Source organism: Xenopus laevis, chromosome 2L (genome assembly GCF_017654675.1).
Source record: "Xenopus laevis strain J_2021 chromosome 2L, Xenopus_laevis_v10.1, whole genome shotgun sequence".
Lineage (NCBI taxonomy): Eukaryota > Metazoa > Chordata > Amphibia > Anura > Pipidae > Xenopus > Xenopus laevis.
Window position 1 is genome coordinate 388,751 of NC_054373.1, and position 19,660 is coordinate 408,410.

The 19,660-nt window shown below is 44.9% G+C and overlaps 1 protein-coding gene across 2 annotated transcripts; it reads right to left on the reverse strand.

The window, feature by feature from the left end:
• Nucleotides 1-7,034: 7,034 nt before the first annotated feature.
• Nucleotides 7,035-18,491, reverse strand: trim45.L (tripartite motif containing 45 L homeolog). 2 transcript variants are annotated; one of them, XM_018245755.2, is made up of 6 exons: nt 17,668-18,491; nt 13,680-14,416; nt 13,162-13,288; nt 8,022-8,136; nt 7,795-7,945; nt 7,035-7,414 (listed from the first exon to the last, which is right to left on the reverse strand). In XM_018245755.2, exons 1-6 carry the CDS (start codon nt 18,060-18,062, stop codon nt 7,269-7,271), a joined length of 1,671 nt encoding a protein of 556 aa, XP_018101244.1. In that variant the 5' UTR covers nt 18,063-18,491; the 3' UTR covers nt 7,035-7,268. The 2 variants fall into 2 exon arrangements, with proteins under 2 accessions (XP_018101244.1, XP_018101245.1); XM_018245756.2 differs by having other exon boundaries at nt 7,819-7,945; nt 17,668-18,490.
• Between the last annotated feature and the right edge of the window lie 1,169 nt (nt 18,492-19,660).

Genomic DNA, 19,660 nt, shown 5'->3' on the forward strand with positions numbered 1-19,660 from the left:
TCTCATAGTGTCCTGTATGGCAGCTCCACTTACACGTCTATCAGTCCATTAACCTCTGCACTGCTGGGATGGGGCCACAAATGCACCACTTGTTACAGTGAGTCTGGGGGTGGGCAGAGCCGGGGGCTCAACACATGGGTTTTTGATGTTATAGAAATGGGGTTGTAAGTGGCAGGTTCACAGCACAAGAGTCTGAATCAGGGGGGGGCCCTCCTTCCAGGGACCCGTGACGCCCCCCCAGACTCATCCCCCCCCAAACCAGACCCTCAGGACACTCACTGGCGAGATCTTTATTTACTGTCAGTGTCTGTCAGACACCCCCCTGTCCTCTCCTCCTCATCCTCCCCCCCCCACATGGGCCCCGGGGCCCAACATATTGTGTCATGTGACACAGCCGGGGATTGTGGGTAATGTCGTGGGCCCTGGGGCAGTTTGTGCAGAACTGACAGATATAAGGGGGGGGGGGGGTGGGACAGACGTCACTGAGGCTCAAGTTCTGCTTTAGGACCAGGGAGGGGTTTGAAGGGGTCGGTGGTGAGAAAGGGTGTGAGGGGGGGTCAGAGGGGGTGTGAGGGGGTTGAGTATTAGTCGGGTGGGAGCAGAAGTTTCCCATGTAACAAGGGGTCGGGGGCAGACGTGAGATGTCAGTGAAGTCAGTGAATGAGTCGCTCTCATGTCTCTAATGATGAGAAGCAAATCCACTGGGGAGAGGGGGGCCGAGGGGTCGGGGGGAGACACTGGGGAGAGGGGGCCGAGGGGTCGGGGGGAGACAAGAAAGACATTGAGGGAACAAAGAGACACAACGAGGGGAGCAGAGCTGGAGTGTCAGAGAAACAGGGGGGGTTGGGATGAAGAATATTGGGGGGGGACAGCAAGGGTGATCCTGGCCCCTCCGCTGCCTGAGGCAGCAGTTGCTGCTGCCCCCCCTCCCCCGGAAATTCGCTCTTAAAGTACCAGGAGCAGCATTTTTGCCGCCCCTGGTACCTAATGGGGCGCTGCTGCCTGAGGCGACAGCCTCAACTCATTGGGGAAGCTCCCCTGGGGGACAGGAGGGAAATATAAAACTATAATAAGTGGGAGAAACAAGAAATGGCTGTAGGATGGGGGGGGAGAGAAGTAAAAGGCGTCAGGGAAATGACTTATTGGTTGTTTTGTGTATAAATCTGAATGTTCAACACGGGGAGCGTTTATTTATCATATATGCCCCCCCCATTAGGAAAATAACAATTGGGGGGCAGGAGTTTGGGCTGAAATAAAGGAGTAGTCCGGACGGGATCACAATTTGTCCCACAGGAGGTGAATGGAAGGAGCAGAGTAAAAGTGGGGGGATCATTAGTGAAGGGCAGAAAATATTCACCCATTTAGACTGTAAGCTCTATGGGGCAGGGACCTCCTCCTTCCTACTGTCTTTTTTATCACATGCTACTTAACCTTTTAAGTGCCAGAAGAATTTTGCATTTAATTGGACTCAATGTCAGATGTTTGTGGACATTTTGTGCTCTCACATTTTAGGGGCATTTCCTGGAGGGGGGGCACTTGTTCCACTGATCTGCTTGTTGCCTAGGGGTGGGGGAAGGGGCAGATTTACAAGTTGATCCTCTGCTTCTCAGCCCAGAAATGCAGCAGATTGTACATAATATCATCCCTGGCATTTAAAGGGTTAAGCCGAGTGTATTTCTATAGAATACACAGGAGCCATGAATATCCTGTAATGTAAATGATTTCCTTATAAACGGTGACTATTAATATCATCAGTTATAATTAGAGCTTAGTGATGTCATCTCTGTCACATGACTCACTGAAACCTGTTTATTATAATAAATAAAGTTCCCCCTGTTACACAATATAAGGATATTAGTCACCTCTGAGTTCTATGACCTGTATAAAAACACTGGCCTTTTATATGATCATGTGACTTATAATATCCTTATATTTTACAAGAGGGGGCACTTTATTCAGTATATATTTATTGTATTTCTTATGTTACTTGTCCTCCCTGTGCACATTCTGTATAAATAAATATAAAGATACATCGGATGTAGGAAGAACATGAGAGAGACAGAAGTTCTGCCGACAGGGGGAGAAGCACAAGTATCTCTGTTGGGTTTGACCCCATTTGCTAATACTAATATTGTATTGGTCTTCATGGTAAAAGACAAACAAACATGGGGCAACTGAAGGAGAAGAGTTTAAGTTATTTCGCTGGAGTCCCGTCCCCTGTACAACACCTACACTGATAACACACCTCCCAACTGGACCATTTCTTGTGGGACAGTCCCGATTTTACCAGCTCAGCCCACAGTCCCAGATTGTAACTGAAATGTTCCGACTTTCTCTTTGATCTCCTGCACTGATCAGCCAGAAATTGATACAACGTTTCTAACTTAATTGGCTTTTGGCCAGAATACGTGGCAGGCGCACTTAGATACATTTGTAACAATTTAAGATAAGCAACGAAACAATTGTAACAATTTAAGATAAGCAGGTCTCTTGGGGAAATGGTGACTTGCAGCTTAAAGGGCAATTCACCTTCATTAGCAAAACTGTAATAACACATAAAAACCCAGAAATGTGTTGATACTTTCATAACCTGCCAAATTGTGTAAAACAGAGACGGTAATTAGGGGTGTGGCCACAAAAATGGGCGTGGTCAAACATTTTTTGTCCCTCTTTCTATTTCCAAAACGTTGGGAGCTGTGGAGCCTGAGAGACCCTGCTGCCCCCCCTGCAGTAACTGGTAATGGGGGGGCACCCCTAAATGGCCTGAAATCTGAATCTTTCTCCCGTTATTAATCCCATTGATGTGGTGGGCCCTGTATCATGTGACTCGTGGACATTATGTATTATCCAACCACATCACACAACATTCCTTTGTCTCAAGGGGGGGGGGAACATGTGATGAGATCAGAATAATTTTGCCCAGTCCCACCCAGTATAACACCCCAGGGTCCCTCTCTGCTAATTCCTTCCATCTCCCACATTCTCTGGAGCCCCCCAATAAGAACGGCCTAAAGCTTCAGTTACGTTGGAATTGGCAGAAGTGACCCATCTGGGGCCCCACCAGGGTCCTCATGTTGCAGTGGCAATGGTTCTCTTCTGAACTGTAAAGGGGCTAATTGTGGATGTGGGTGGGCAGTGGGTGAGGTTTGTAATAATTATACTGTACCATAATATCAATATCATAGTTCTAGATTAAGACCAGCTGGTACTTGCAGTGATCTTTGGGTCTGTTTTACTATAGAAAAGGGACACTAGAACTTACGGTACACAGTAGTGATGTGCAGGTCGACACAAGGCCAGCGGGTCGGGCAGGTTCGGGCCGACCCCTGGACAAAATGCACGGGTGCGTGTCTCCTGCTCTCCCCGCCCTGCGACCTAGTACTGCCGGCGCCGGAATTTATAGACTTCCACCTGCCCCGCCCCTTTTGTGACGTCACTGTGGGGCGGGTCTACATAGAAACATCATCGCCTACTGAGAACAACCAGTCCATAGATTTTTGTGGTTGAATAAATACTCACCACTCTGTAACTGAAATACTTAAGTATTGTCATGCTCCTTATTAGTAGCATGTGTGATGAACCCTTCCATACTCAAGTTAAATGAAACGGGTAGATGAGCTAGTTAAAGGGACTTTAACCTGTTGAAAGATTGATCATTTTTTGAAACCTTCAGATAAATAATGTTAATTATTATAGTGAATAACATGTTGGTAAGATTATGCAGTGTAAAGTAGTAGACAAGATAGGATTGTGTAAAACTGTCTATAGAAGAACAACTGAGCCAACATGATAACATAAATGATGAAACTATATACAACATATTGGGGGGAATTCACAAAAGTGTCGGGAACAAAAAAATGTCTTTAAAATGTCGTAGAAAGTGTCGTAACAACAGCCGACAAATTCACAGAGCATTTCTCCGCCAATTTTCCAACATGTACGACACTTTTGAATTAGTGTCGTTAAAAGTGGGCGTGGTTTTTTCGGCGCCACTTTTCCCGACATTTTTATGAATTACTCGTAAACTCATTTTTTTTACCGACAATTTTTCAGACACTTTAGGCTCTCCCAAATGAAAATGTCAGACAAATTGTCGTTTAAAAAGTCTTGGTAAATGTCGTTTGTACGATGAAAAGATAAACGAGATTTTAGAAAATTGTCGGACTTACGAGACATTCAGAGACGGTAACATCTGCCTTTGTGAATTTGCCGTTCATACGACATTTTACAAATTTGTCGACCGCCACTTCTGGGTTATTTATTTTACCGACACTTTTGTGAATTCCCCCCATTGTGTTGAATTGGCTGCACTACAACAAATAGTACTAAAGATGAACTACAGAAGGTTAAAGATATCAAACCCACATTACAATGTGATACATTGACTTGGTCCACATCATATTTACCTGCTGCAGCGACAAGAAGTGTCATTGTAATAATGAGCTGAAAATAAAATGCTAAATATAAAGGTAAAAAGGGTAAGTCAGGAGCCTAGAATAAGACACGTTGCATGGATACTTCAGTATCAATCTGCTGAAAGGTAAAAAGATACTATATACATACTACAGCTATTGACTAGTAATGGGTGAATTTGCGCCATTTTGCTTCGCCGGAAAATTCGCGAATTTTGCGTGAAATTTGCAAAACGGCAAATATATTCGCAAAACGGCACCTGTTTTTTGACACCAGTGCCCGTTTTTGATGCCAGCGTCCGTTTATTTTCGATGCCGGCGAGTTTTTTCGGGCGAATTTTCGCGGGCGTTTCGTGAATTTATTCGCTGGCCCATCACTAGTATTGACGTTTTGCCTCATTACTGTTATACTGATAAATAACTTACTGTTCTACAGCTCCATTTTGAATGAACTTACTGTACCTACTGTAAAGGAAAAGAAAATGGTTTAGAGGATTAGCTGTAAGTTACATGCGCAGAATCAGTAAAGTAATATCAACCCTCTTTATTAGTAGGATATTGTAAAAAAACACAGATCTAACACAACGTAGAAGATCAATACACAATATTGATACTGTGTTAGTGTAAATTAACGGTCACAATGACTAAACATATCTGAGCTATTTTATCACAGTTTTACGATGACCTTTAATAATATAGTAACTTGCAGCATGAATCCATGCAGAGAACCCTGTATGACTATAAACTTGTATATTACAACTTCTGTACATTCTTACTACAAGACAGATACACGAACAGCTGAAACTGGAATTTGCTACTGAAATGAGCTGCTAAACTGACAAGCAGAATCTACGATTAACTCTTACATGGTATAACAATCTGTATAGCAGAGAGATCACTTGTATAGAACCCATAATAATATGCTGAATTCACCATGTCTTAGTTTACTCAGTTGTAGCAGATACATTGATTATAATTAATAGTATTTACCATTGAAGAGCACGATGCAACAATAATTAATTGCAGATACCAAGTATTAACTCCTTGCTGGTTACTTACAGGACCATAGCTCATAATTAGCATTGCTCTGCACTAAAGTTTCCTGCACCACATTAGAAGCTTTGCAGAGATGCTGAACCAGGAGTAACATGAATAATTCTGTTAATTTAGTTACCTATGATAATGCTGGACTGCAAGAAGTATACAGTACTAATACAAAGAAAATGCATTTAATAGAACTGTACAAACCATCAATACTGAACTAGAGTAATAAGGACGATAGTTGTGAAATAAATCCTGATAATAATCAGATGATACAAGAACTATGAATGTATGGAATTCACGATTTGCATAAATATTAGGGGTTTAGTAGTAACATATAGTAAATATTGATAGTAAAGTGCATGACTTAAATAGTTCTGCCATGATAACTGCAGAATGTCCAGTAACCTGCTTATCAATTGTACATTAGATATATATATATATAATTTTGTTTATTTGAGCCGTTGCATCATGATAGAAGGAAGAATTGCAAAGTACAGTATTAATATACTGTGTATTGTAGTTGATAGAATACACAATACATGCGGAGAATTGTCATGAATTGACCCGTTACATGCAGAGTGTATGTTGCAATCTAGTTATAAATATGACTTCAGGTACATCTTTATCATTAATAGTGACACCCAGAAAAATGATGGACTGCCGAATGAGGCATAAAAATTTGCCTATGGATGTTAAACCCACATTGTAATTACATAGCAGGCTTCAAGCTATTAAACAGAGTGTACCTGAGGAGAGACCTTGTCCTCATTTACATTCTCAAATCATTTGGAATTTAACCATCGACTTACTGCGCCAGTTCAACCACCATGCGGCTTACTGCGATGTACCGACAACGGAAGGCCATGGTCTGGATAAGACCCTCGCCGGATACATTTATTAAACCCTGGAGCTTCAGCAGTCACAGGCCAGAGACCCTGCTGCTATTGGGATGGATTGTGGGGCTGGGATTCAAATTTATTCTATTTCATGTGCGTCACGTGACCAGGGGTTAACCCATTAGTACCCACTGCCATGTGAAGTACAGGAAATTTTAGTACAGAGAGGAGACACCGGATGGGCAGAGAAGGTTAATTGTAATGTCTAATAAAACCCAAAGTTAAAGCAACTCCCCAATAAGCTCCAGAGCAGAGTATTGGGGGGCACCTGGTATGTCATTTCCCTACATTAATGGGGGTGTTCAGTTCAGTTGGTTTCAGTTCCCCAGAAATAAATGACTTTTCCCAAAGACTTTCTATTTTCTATTTGTGACAGTTTTTTTAATATTGAAGTTAAGATTCCATGTTTCCCCTTGTTATGTGTTTGTGAAGCAGCTGTGGGAGGTGGGTCAGCGACCCTGTAACTGATTTTGTCCCTGCTGAGTGTCATTACAGGCAGCTGTTAGAATTGATACAATAGTTGCACTTATATTCCCCATAGAACCTACTGAGAAATGGATCAACTCATGGATCAGAATCTACACCCGGATCACTGAGCTGCCCCACTCACACTCACATACCACACTTACTCACAAGCACAGGCATTACATTTTGAAACAGTAAAAAATAAAAAGATGGAAAGTAATTCAAAAAAAGTCTTTATTTCTGTAGAACAAACTGAAAACAACTGGACTGAAACAAGTGTTGGGAGGTGAAGTTGCCCTTTAATGGCCAATGAAGTCTCTTTTGGAAGGAGCCAGTTCTGGATCTGGATTGTCTATTAGAGGTTGGAGGTGAAGAGATTGGGTTCCTGGTTCAGTTCTCCGTGTGATCCCAATGTCACCAGCTGAGAATGTTGCCCAATGGCCAATCTCTATCACAGAGCCACAGTCCTTAACAGGTTTCGGGGGGCGGTGGAACTAACCCCTAAACACTCTGATTTCTTCTTGGTGTCGCCACAACACGACCAGTGGGAATGTCCAGGGTGGCCCTTGTGACCGTGCCCACAGCCCTGGTAGCCACCTGCAAGGGCAAGACAAGGGGTTACAATGAAGCTCTGCTACCATGTTGTCTAGGGGGGTAGTACTGGGGGACCATATCTGGGAGCCTGTCAGGGAGTGGGGTCACATGTTGGATGTTTCCCTTGGCCGTTGCTCTCACATACAGATGCAGCCACTTTGGTTTGTCTGTTTGACACAGAATAACTAAACACAGATATCCCATTTATCTCATTTAACACAGAAAACTGTGACACAACATCCCATCTAATTAAAGCATTCACCATTGTGAACAATGGTGCTTTGGTATGCTAATGAAAAGGTTAAATGCATTAAATGAGTTAAGACAACTTTAGATAACACAGTTTCTTCAATTAACTCTGAGTCATGACGCATTTAACTCACAAATCCAAGTGGCTTCATCTGTACCTGGCATGGTGCCCCCACATCCACATCGAGCCTCCTTCTGCCCCCCACTGGAGCAAAATGTACAGCAGTGGTAGATGCCCGGGTGCCTCTGAGACTTGTCCCTCACCTTCACACTGAATGGAGATCCCTGGGCATTAGAGAGAGGGGAGAGTCAATACACGGGTCAGTCACTGCCCACACTGTGCCCACTGCTCTGCGCTCACCTGAATGTGACGGGCCCCTTGGGTGAGGCTGATGGAGAGGTCCCCGGCCTCTGTGGCCCTATAGGAGACATGGAAGGTGCCATCTTGGTTGTCTTGGATGGACGGGGGGAGAGATCTGGGAGGTGCAGAAAGGTAAATGATTAGTGGTGGGACTCGCAGGGTTTTACTTACATGACCAGGTAAAGTTGTTACTGTGTTACCAGATGAATCAATTATAGGGTCAAATGTTTCATATGAGACACAACTCAGTGGTGAGGAGTGACCCCTTTATTGGCCAACGGAGATGTCAATCACTGCAGCTTTCACTACATTTCTGTTCCTTCTTCAGACTCATTCCAAACAAGCCGTGTGACATAAAGAAATAAATATATATACATATATATATATACAGAGGATTATCTGGGCAGACATATGGGGAGTGGGTTATACAAAGGGCTCCACATAAGGAACAGTTGGACTTAGGGAATTGCACATTAGTAGTTTGTTCTCTCCACACATATTTCTTGTTTAGGATTATTCCCAGTGTAGGGAGTTACCCAGAAACAAAATTAGAAGTATTTTAAAAGAGATACAAGAGATTACACGACTGGCAGTGTTTATTCCTGGCAAGGCAATTCCCCAAGGCAGCAAACCCAGATCAGGAGTAGTTTTGGTCTGCAAGGACACCGTATCCAACAGAGGGAATCCCCAGTGCGTCAGCGGCCGCCCCCAACATACGTGGGGAGGAGGAGCCTGCGTCTATAGGATCTGACCCAGTGGCGTAACTACTCACCAGCGGGCCCTGGTACAGCATGGGCACCTGGGCCCCCCTGTTGGGCCCTCCCCCTATGAATCGTGCGAGCTGTAAAATCTCCCCCTGCCCAGCCTCTGGCGATAACCGTTATTGCGGCTCCAGTGGGCCCCAAGGGGATGTGGACCCGGGTGCGATCGCACCTCCTGCACCCCTGGTAGATACGCCACTGATCTGACCACAACACGAGCAGTGACCAGAGTACCTCGAGGCACTTTTTAGGTTTTGGCCAGAGAAGAGGTCGGGGGAACAAACAAAGAGACAGAGGGGAACCAGGCAACACTTACAATGACTACGGCACAACACAGAGGCGAACACAGCGGGCACTAGTGAGGCGACAGTTTTACCCCCCATAGCTGAAGTTATAAACCAATCATGTTTTATCACAAGCTGAGAGGGATGTACTTAACAAAGGCTTAGGCTTCATCCCGACACACTCTACTGACAGATTTCAGCGGAAAGTTGACTTTTATAAACTCATCAGAAGATTGAAATGAAAAATGCACTTTATGGGCAAAAATATGGTTTAAATACACACAGAAGTGAGCAACGGAGAGTGAAAAGTGACTTTATACCTGATATCACTTGTCAAACACTGGAGACATGTCAGAATGTTGTACTGCAGGAGGTTTCTGAGATATGGGATTTTTATAATACAGCAGATAAAAGGTTTATACAGAATATCACTAAGTTAGAAAAGGAAGCAATGAGAAACCTACAAAGCAATGAGAGTATTGTTATCAAAAAGGCTGACAATCCTCAATAAGAAGAACTACATCAAGGAAGCTGCTAAACAACTCACCACCCCAGGTCATTATGAATTTATAGATCACGACCCCACGTGGGAAATTAAATAAAATGGTGGATGAGACAGTTTGAATGCAAAACTATTCCTGAAAGTACTGGAGATTTCCTAATTACTGCACACCCCAGAACCCCACTTTTATACTTACTACCAAAAGTACATAAAAAATTGATAGACCCACCTGGACGACCAATAGTCTCAGGGATGGACTCAACCCCTATCTCGAATGGAAGTGGGCACTCAACGGCAAAAACTTCCACCAGGCACATGTTCAAATGGGAAGAAGTTTATTGTGTCAAACAGCCTGACGCGTTTTGTGTTCCAAACACTTAATCATAGGCTAAAATCCTAGAGCCATGCCTCAAATATTTATACATCAAAGGTCCAATCAAATCAACACCCCAATTACCAGTCCACCCAATCCCACGAAACTCTACCCAGGTGCATCAAATGAGACTCCAACACAGTCAAATTGAATAAAGGTCAGAACAGGGGTCAAAAGGAAAAGGTCACCAGTAGCCATATTTGTACACCCTTGGACTCAACCCCTGTCCCAATATGTGGATACGTTTTTACAGGAAATTGTACAGAAAATACCCCAATGCCTAAAAGATACAACTGACTTTTTGGTTAGATTGTCCAACATGTCTAAGATTAACCCATAAAGTACCCTATGCAGCATTGATGTCCAATCCCTGTACACTTTGATTCCCCATGATGAAGGAATGGCAAATATAGAAGAGATGTTGCTGGTTGAAAATATATCACATGCTAACGTTTTCTTTATCATGGACCTGTTGGCGTTGGGCTTGAAGAAAAATGACTTCCGATTTGACAAGATTCACTTTATCCAAAAGCAGAGGACCACGATGGGAAGTGATTTAGCTCCAAGTTATGTTAACATATTTATCAATGCAATTCAACAAAAACTTATAACCCCCTATATCAGGATAAAATATTGTGCTACTTTCCCTTTGTGGACGATATATTCATGACTTGGGACTCAACAATTGAGGAATTTGAACTGTTCCTAGCCTTTTTTAAATTTCCAACACAAAACTATAAAATTCACAGCTGAATTTAGTCCCATAGGTTTACTTTACCTTGACGTGTAAATCAATAATCTGAATGGGGAACTAACTATTGAATTGTATAGTAAACCTCTAGAAAGAAATAATCTCCTGTTATATGATAGTTTTCATACCCCCAATACAATGAGAGGCATCTCAAAGGGACCATTTCTACGGGTAAGAAGGGTGTCCTCTGATGATACGAAATTTCTGAATGCTTCAATACCCTGATTGAAAAATGTGTTAACCGGGGATACAATAGAACCCTAATGGAACAAACCAGGGGAGTCATAAGTCATAAAATATCTTACTCACTAATACTAATAAAACAGAACATGTGATAAGGTCCCACTGGTCACAGAATATGGACCATTGAGTAAAAGAATTGAGCTGAAAACACTGGACCTGCTAGGGAAGGATTTTACCTTTGGAAAGCTATTCAAGAAAATAAACTATTCTCCTATAAAAGAGGGAGAAATGACCAATTCCCTGGTGAGGGCCGAGATAAATAGACCAAATACAAACGGCAATACAAGATTCCCGGCTAAGCCTAAAAACGGGACTTAATTGTAACAATTGCAACTCCATAATAAAAGGGGACCATATCACACACCCACATCAGGGCTATAAGATTCCCAATATAACACGTGTAACTCTGGTCATGTTATTGGTGGGACAGACGACCCCTGCTGTCAGAGTTAGGATTGGTCAACACAAAAGATCTATCAGGTCTTTTAACCCTAACAATAAAAAGACACACACACCAGTAGGAAGGAATAATAATCATACAATATAATGTTGCTAAAACTCTTCATTACTGTCATTTCTCAATGGTGTTGGTTTGGATAGACTAATAAGTATTTTCCTTAAGCTGTATTGGATGTTATACCTAAACCTGGCCTGGTTTGGAATTTTTGAACACTTAATTGGACCCAAGAGGTCTGAAACCTCCCAGAATAAAAACAATTTAAATTGAACACAATTGCTCTCCAGTGAACCTTCATTTTCTAAATGTTACCCAGAAACCCATGGGCTAAATTCCATCCTGTGTCCAGACAATTTGCATAAGCGATACAAGCCACGCCCACACCCCCCCCTCCCCAAAGAAACTGCCAACTCCTGGCACTAAAGGAATATCTGGGGGCACTGCACCCGCTCCTCCAGCACTTTTGTCACTTCTTGTACAATAATATTCACTAAGTGCCCAACATGAGACATTTTTGTCGGGGAAACTGGGCAAACCCTCAGGGTGCCAGTAGAACATTAGGGTACCAGTAAAACATTAGGGTGCCAGTGGAACATTAGGGTGCCAGTAGAACATTAGGGTACCAGTAAAGCATTGGGGTGCCAGTAGAATATTAAGGTGCCAGTAGAATATTAGGGTGCCAGTAGAACATTAGGGTGCCAGTAGAATATTAGGGTGCCAGTAGAACATTAGAGTGCCAGTAGAACATTAGGGTGCCAATAGAACATTAGGGTGCCAGTAGAGCATTAGGGTGCCAGTAGAGCATTAGGGTGCCAGTAGAGCATTAGGGTGCCAGTAGAGCATTAGGGTGCCAGTAGAACATTAGGATGCCAGTAGAACATTGGGGTGCCAGTAGAACATTAGGGTGCCAGTAAAACATAACATTAGGGTACCAGTAGAACATTAGGGTGCCAGTAAAATATTAGGGTGCCAGTAAAACATAACATTAGGGTGCCATTAGAATATTAGGGTGCCAGTAGAACATTAGGGTGCCAGTAGAATATAAGGGTGCCAGTAGAACATTAGGGTGCCAGTAGAATATTAGGGTGCCAGTAGAACATTAGGGTACCAGTAGAACATTAGGGTGCCAGTAGAATATTAGGGTGCCAGTAGAATATTAAGGTGCCAGTAGAACATTAGGGTGCCAGTAAAACATAACATTAGGGTGCCAGTAGAACATTAGGGTGCCAGTAAAACATAACATTAGGGTGCCAGTAGAACATTAGGGTGCCAGTAAAACATAACATTAGGGTGCCAGTAGAACATTAGGGTGCCAGTAAAAAATAACATTAGGGTGCCATTAGAACATTAGGGTGCCAGTAAAACATAATATTAGGGTGCCAGTAGAACATTAGGGTGCCAGTAAAAAATAACATTAGGGTGCCATTAGAACATTAGGGTGCCAGTAAAACATAACATTAGGGTACCAGTAGAACATTAGGGTGCCAGTAGAATATTAGGGTGCCAGTAGAACATTAGGGTGCCAGTAAAACATAACATTAGGGTACCAGTAGAACATTAGGGTACCAGTAGAACATTAGGGTACCAGTAAAACATTAGGGTGCCAGTAGAACATTAGGGTGCCAGTAGAACATTAGGGTGCCAGTAGAACATTAGGGTGCCAGTAAAACATAACATTAGGGTACCAGTAGAACATTAGGGTGCCAGTAGAATATTAGGGTGCCAGTAGAACATTAGGGTGCCAGTAGAAGATAAGGGGGTGCTGTTACCTGTTTGTTTCCTTGTGCACAATGGTGACAGTTGGCGGCTGCCCCCCAGTTCCCAGGAGATCCCCACTTGTTGTTCTGCAGAAGAAGGTGAAGCTGGTGAGTTGCCCCTGACACACGGACTGGAGACCTGAGGGACAGAAGCACAGACATAACCTGGGCACTGGCACAATCAGTATAAGGAGACAACCGGGTCACACACACATAAAGCTCTACAATTCCCATTCTCCTGCTGTATCTACACTTCCTGTGTGAGTGCAAGCTCTTCTGCCTCCTCTCTCCCCACTGTATTGCCTGTACCCCCACACACAGGGAGTCTCCCCTGCATTGGGTTATTGTTAGTCTCCCTGGTGCAACCGGATCAGCGCCCAGTGGGTTCTGCAGGGAATTCCAGGAAACTTGGAAACAGGTGACTTTCCCCTCGCCACTCCCATAGGAATGTACTTATATATTCCTGTTCCTGTGTCTCCCAGAATTGGTTGGTTTAACAAATGGAAACAATATTTGGGGGTTCTCCTCACCTGCCCCTCGCACCTCACATTTGCCTGGATCCGCCACCTTTCCTCTCAGTACCCCGTGCATTTGGTACCCTTGGTACAGTCCGGCCTCTTCCCAGGGACTAAATTGGATCCCCGCAGGGTCGTTGAGCTCCGCTGGCCTGGGCTCCCCCTGATTCAGTTGCTTCAGGCGGGTCAGTGCCAGGCCCTGGGCTTTGATGAGATGGAGGTCTGGGCCCCGGGCCACCAGGTCTCTAGTGAAGCCCAAGGCAGTGCGTAGGTCCAGAAGCTGTTGCTGTAACCGGGCTCTTCTCAGGTCCAGAAGCTGCTGCCTCCGCTGAGTCTCCTCCTCAATGTCCCTGAGCAGGGCCGCTTTGTGCTCCAGTACAGCCTTCACATACCCCTCAATAAAGGCTTCAATCTCTGCCCTCAGCCCCACAGTTCTGTGCCCCAGAGCCTCCCCTGCCTCCTCTACCCCCCTGAGGGCAGCCTCCAGCTCCTGTATGTGAGGCTCAGACTCCTGTAGGGCCTTGAGTAGAGACTCCCGGTGTCTCCCTGCACATTCAGCCGTCGGCTTCAGCTCGTGGCCCCTGTGATTGGTGATGGCACAGTCCCGGCAGCAGGGTACAGCACAGGGCTCACAGAATAAGCCAAGTGCCTCCAGGGGGTGCAACGTGCAGCAGGGGGCAGGTGGGAGGATGGTGCCCAGGGACAACTCCTGCAGGGGGTGCAGGGGGTGCGAGGCCGTTCTCTTCTGTCTCCTGCAAAGAAATGGCACATGTGTCACCCAATGGGAAATACCATATAATAACTGGGAGACTTTGTATATTAATCACATGATGCCAACAGGACATGTGATGTGTAGGCCCCGCCCCTATTCCTATCCCACAGTGGATTGGATGGAAGTGTGAACACAAATATTGTATATATATATAAATATATATAGTGCACAAACAATGTACTGTGCCCCCCATACAGTTATACACCCCCACACACCTTCAAAGTGGAAATGTACCCCAACATACCCCCATCCCCTCCAACTATATATGCACCCCAAAATACACCCCCCTCCAAGTGTACATGCACCCCCAAAATATATCCCTGCCCCCTCCAAGTGTACATGCACCCCCAAAATATATCCCTGCCCCCTCCAAGTGTAAATGTACCCCCAAAATACATCCCTGCCCTCTCTAGGTGTAAGTGTACCCCCAAAATACATCCCGCCCCCTCCAAGTGTAAATGTACCCCAAAATACATCCCTGCCCTCTCCAAGTGTAAATGTACCCCCAAAATACATCCCCGCCCCCTCCAAGTGTAAAAGTACCCCCAAAATACATCCCTGCCCTCTCCAAGTGTAAATGTACCCCCAAAATACATCCCGCCCCCTCGAAGTGTAAATGTACCCCTAAAATACATCCCTGCCCCCTCCAAGTGTAAATGTACCCCCAAAATACATCCCTGCCCCCTCCAAGTGTAAATGTACCCCCAAAATACATCCCTGCCCCCTCCAAGTGTAAATGTACCCCCAAAATACATCCCGCCCCCTCCAAGTGTAAATGTACCCCTAAAATACATCCCTGCCCCCTCCAAGTGTAAATGTATGGGGATCAGTAATTGACCCCTTAGTGTTGGAATCCCCCAACCTCCCCATGTGGCACTTGTTGCAAAACAGAGTCTCTTGTAGCTGCCAGTCCACATAGGGGCTACTAAAAGTCCTCATTTGGCCCCCCTGGGACTCTTTCATGTTTGTGTTGCTCCCAAACTTTGTTTACATTTGAGTGTGGCTCATGGGTAAAAAAGTTTGGGGACCCCTGCACTAGTCCTTGTCTCCCCTGTATCAGCGCATGTGACCCACCGGCAGATAAATACTGGCCCCACCCCCCCTTCATATCCCCCAACCCCCCAAAAGTAACAGTGAGATGTTTGTAGGATAAAGGGGAAGTGGGGGTTTCCAGAGAAATAAGATAAAAATCATATAGGTGGGGGGGGGGGGGTGCTGGTGCTTTCCTGTCCCTAAGGGAAATATAAATACAACTGCCACCCCCCCTCATCATATGGGGGAAGTTCTGTCCCCAGCAGAGTCACTGTGTCCTAATACTGGGGAGTCCCCCAAACAGGAAGGAACAGCTCAGACCCAACATTCTCTCATAAGCACCCCCCATTTATATACAGTATATACAGACTGATTGTGTGCACCCCCAAACACCTCCCTGTGCACTGACACTTCTATCAGACACTCACCCTAAATCTGCCCATAGACACAAAGATCTGATCATTAGACTCCTGGACCAATCAGACTTCCCCATCTCCCGACCTGCCACTAACTATTCAGATGAAATAAAGTAGTAAACACACACTCACACACTTATACACACACTCACTTACACACTTATACACACACTCACTTACACACTTATACACACACTCACTTACACACTTATACACACACTCACTTACACACTTATACACACACTCACTTTCTCTCCTCTCTTGCTGTGGGCCCAGGAAGTTGTAGTTCCCCAGTGAGTAGAGGGCAGTGAGTAGAGGGGAGTGAGTAGAGGGGAGTGAGTAGGGGGAAGTAAAGGAAAGTGAATAGAGGGGAGTGAGTAGAAGGGAGTGAGTAGAGAGAAGTGAATAGAGGGGAGTAAGTAGAAGGGAGTGAGTAGAGGCGAGTGAGTAGGGGTAAGTAAAGGAAAGTGAATAGAGGGGAGTGAGTAGAAGGGAGTGAGTAGAGAGAAGTGAGTAGAGGGGAATAAGTAGAAGGGAGTGAGTAGAGGGGAGTCAGTAAAGGGGACTGAGTAGAGGCGAGTGAATAGAAGGGAGTGAGTAGAGAGAAGTGAGTAGAGGGGAATAAGTAGAAGGGAGTGAGTAGGGGGAAGTAGAGGAAAGTGAATAGAGGGGAGTGAGTAGAAGGGAGTGAGTAGAGGGGAGTCAGTAAAGGGGAGTGAGTAGAAGGGAGTGAGTAGAGAGAAGTGAGTAGAGGGGAGAAAGTAGAAGGGAGTGAGTAGGGGGGAGTCAGTAAAGGGGATTGAGTAGAGGCGAGTGAGTAGAAGGGAGTGAGTAGAGAGAAGTGAGTAGAGGGGAATAAGTAGAAGGGAGTGAGTAGGGGGAAGTAGAGGAAAGTGAATAGAGGGGAGTGAGTAGAAGGGAGTGACTAGAGGGGAGTGAGTAGAGGCGAGTGAGTAGAAGGGAGTGAGTAGAGAGAAATGAGTAGAGGGGAGTGAGTAGAGGAGAGGTAGGGGGTGCAGGTAGGTAAGTCACTGGCAGGGAGAGCCCAGTAGGTGACACAATGTCTCCCAGGTCCCAGAAGGGGCACAAGGGTAGGACTTTGCTGTGTGTAAGGGCCACTCAGTTCACAACTCCCTGTAACTGGAATCCACATAGGTGCCTGGGAGTTCAGACACACACGGTGCTTCCCACTGGACCAATCAGAATCTGTTTCAGCCCTATGTGAATTCAGTTTCACGTGTCCAGACATTCCTGCCCTGAGGGGCTGTAGGTGCTGCTCAGACTCCGCCCCCTGGGAATTCCAGTGGGGCAATAACTGAGATTTGCCCCAGTGGCAGTAACTCAGGGAGCAGAGTGAGCCCAGGCAATGGCAACAGAATTTTAGATAGAGCTACGTCTGTGCAATTGGTCGTTTATAAGAAAACCGCAGCATTTCCTGCAAACAGTAACCCCAAAGCATGCTGGGTAACTTGCTCCAAACAGGTCAATCTAACAACAAGGGCATCCCGTCAGTTCCTTTATGGTTGTTAGGCTAACTTCCCCCTAGCAACCCAGATATAGCCACCATCAGTGTTTAGGAGGTTGCAGAACACAGTTCAGATCCTGTAGGGATGCTGGGAGTTGTAGTCGTACAACATTAGATCTTGCCTTTCACTCTGCAAGGTTGCTTAGATATAAATATATAAGTTCCCCTTCTGTGACACTTCTAGGTGTTACTTCCCCTTGAAACACCCCCCCCCAGCACCAAAGCAGAAAACCAGTGGCCAGTCTGTGCCCTACTCACCTGTGCGCTCGGCAGCAGAACTCACACACGTTCACCTTGCACTCCTGGCACCGCCTCTCCGCTGGCCCCTCTCTGCACAGGTCACATGGCAACTGCAGCCCCCCGCTCTGCACTTGGGCAAGTAGCACCTCACCCTCTGCCAGCCAATCAGGTAACAGATCTTCTAGCCCTCCAGCCGGCAGCTCCACTTCACAATCACACACTGGGCACAATATGCTCCACTGGGTGCCCACACTCTGCCCCTTCCCCAGGGCACTGAAGGGCTCCAGCTTGGCCAGGCACCCCCCACACACAGAGTGCAGACAGGGCAGGACCCGGGGCTCAGAGAAGAGCTGCTGGCACTGAGGGCAACGAGTCCGACCCCGGGGCTCCTGCCAACTGTCACTTTCTGCCATCTGCTCCTCAGCTTCACCTACTCACTCCTGATCCAGATATTCCTCCTCCAACTCCTGATCCAGATATTCCTCCACTCACTCCTGATCCAGATATTCCTCCCCTCACTCCTGATCCAGATATTCCTCCACCCACTCCTGATCCAGATATTCCTCCACTCACTCCTGATCCAGATATTCCTCCCCTCACTCCTGATCCAGATATTCCTCCACCAACTCCTGATCCAGATATTCCTCCACTCCTGATCCAGATATTCCTCCACTCACTCCTGATCCAGATATTCCTCCTCTAACTCCTGATCCAGATATTCCTCCACCAACTCCTGATCAGAACCAGGAAAGCTGCTGGGAAAAAGAGGGGCCGTGGGAAGGAGTTTGGGAATCTCCCCTCCCTCAGCTGTAATTGCCTGAATTATCCTCAGTCTGACCCTAAAGGGCCCCCAGCTCCCTCCCCCAACCCCCTCCCCTCTGGGAGTGTAAGGAATGTGCCCGCCTGTTGCACTAACTCTTCCTGTAGTAACGACTCACTCACACACCCCCCTCCTCCGACATGGAATAAAGGTAAAATGTTCCCACAATTCCTAAAGGAACCACAGTCTATGGACTCGCTGCCATAAAGCAGGACCTTTACAAGTCACAAAACCCAGATTTAAATGTATTGCACTAAAAGTGCAGTTGATCTAGGGTTGCCTGCTGGCCGGTATTTCACCAGCCTGGCCAGTAAAAATGATGGCTGATCCCAATGTTATTAATAGGGAATAAAGATAAATATATAGGAAGGTCAGTGATCCCAATGTTATTAATAGGGAATAAAGATAAATATATAGGAAGGTCAGTGATCCCAATGTTATTAATAGGGAATAAAGATAAATATATAGGAAGGTCAGTGATCCCAATGTTATTAATAGGGAATAAAGATAAATATATAGGAAGGTCAGTGATCCCAATGTTATTAATAGGGAATAAAGAGAAATATATAGGAAGGTCAGTGATCCCAATGTTATTAATAGGGAATAAAGATAAATATATAGGAAGGTCAGTGATCCCAATGTTATTAATAGGGAATAAAGATAAATATATAGGAAGGTCAGTGATCCCAATGTTATTAATAGGGAATAAAGATAAATATATAGGAAGGTCAGTGATCCCAATGTTATTAATAGGGAATAAAGATAAATCTATAGGAAGGTCAGTGATCCCAATGTTATTAATAGGGAATAAAGATAAATATATAGGAAGGTCAGTGATCCCAATGTTATTAATAGGGAATAAAGATAAATATATAGGAAGGTCAGTGATCCCAATGTTATTAATAGGGAATAAAGATAAATCTATAGGAAGGTCAGTGATCCCAATGTTATTAATAGGGAATAAAGAGAAATATATAGGAAGGTCAGTGATCCCAATGTTATTAATAGGGAATAAAGATAAATATATAGGAAGGTCAGTGATCCCAATGTTATTAATAGGGAATAAAGATAAATATATAGGAAGGTCAGTGATCCCAATGTTATTAATAGGGAATAAAGATAAATCTATAGGAAGGTCAGTGATCCCAATGTTATTAATAGGGAATAAAGATAAATATATAGGAAGGTCAG

Excerpts from the sequence above, each read along its gene's own strand:
- trim45.L (XM_018245755.2), bottom strand. The coding sequence starts at position 18,062 with ATGGCAGAAAGTGACAGTTGGCAGGAGCCCCGGGGTCGGACTCGTTGC. Across the intron at positions 14,417-17,667 it reads TTCTGCTGCCGAGCGCACAG|GAGACAGAAGAGAACGGCCT; the intron begins GTGAGTAGGGCA and ends ATTTCTTTGCAG. Across the intron at positions 7,415-7,794 it reads AGATGAAGCCACTTGGATTT|GTGGCTACCAGGGCTGTGGG; the intron begins GTGAGTTAAATG and ends TTGCCCTTGCAG.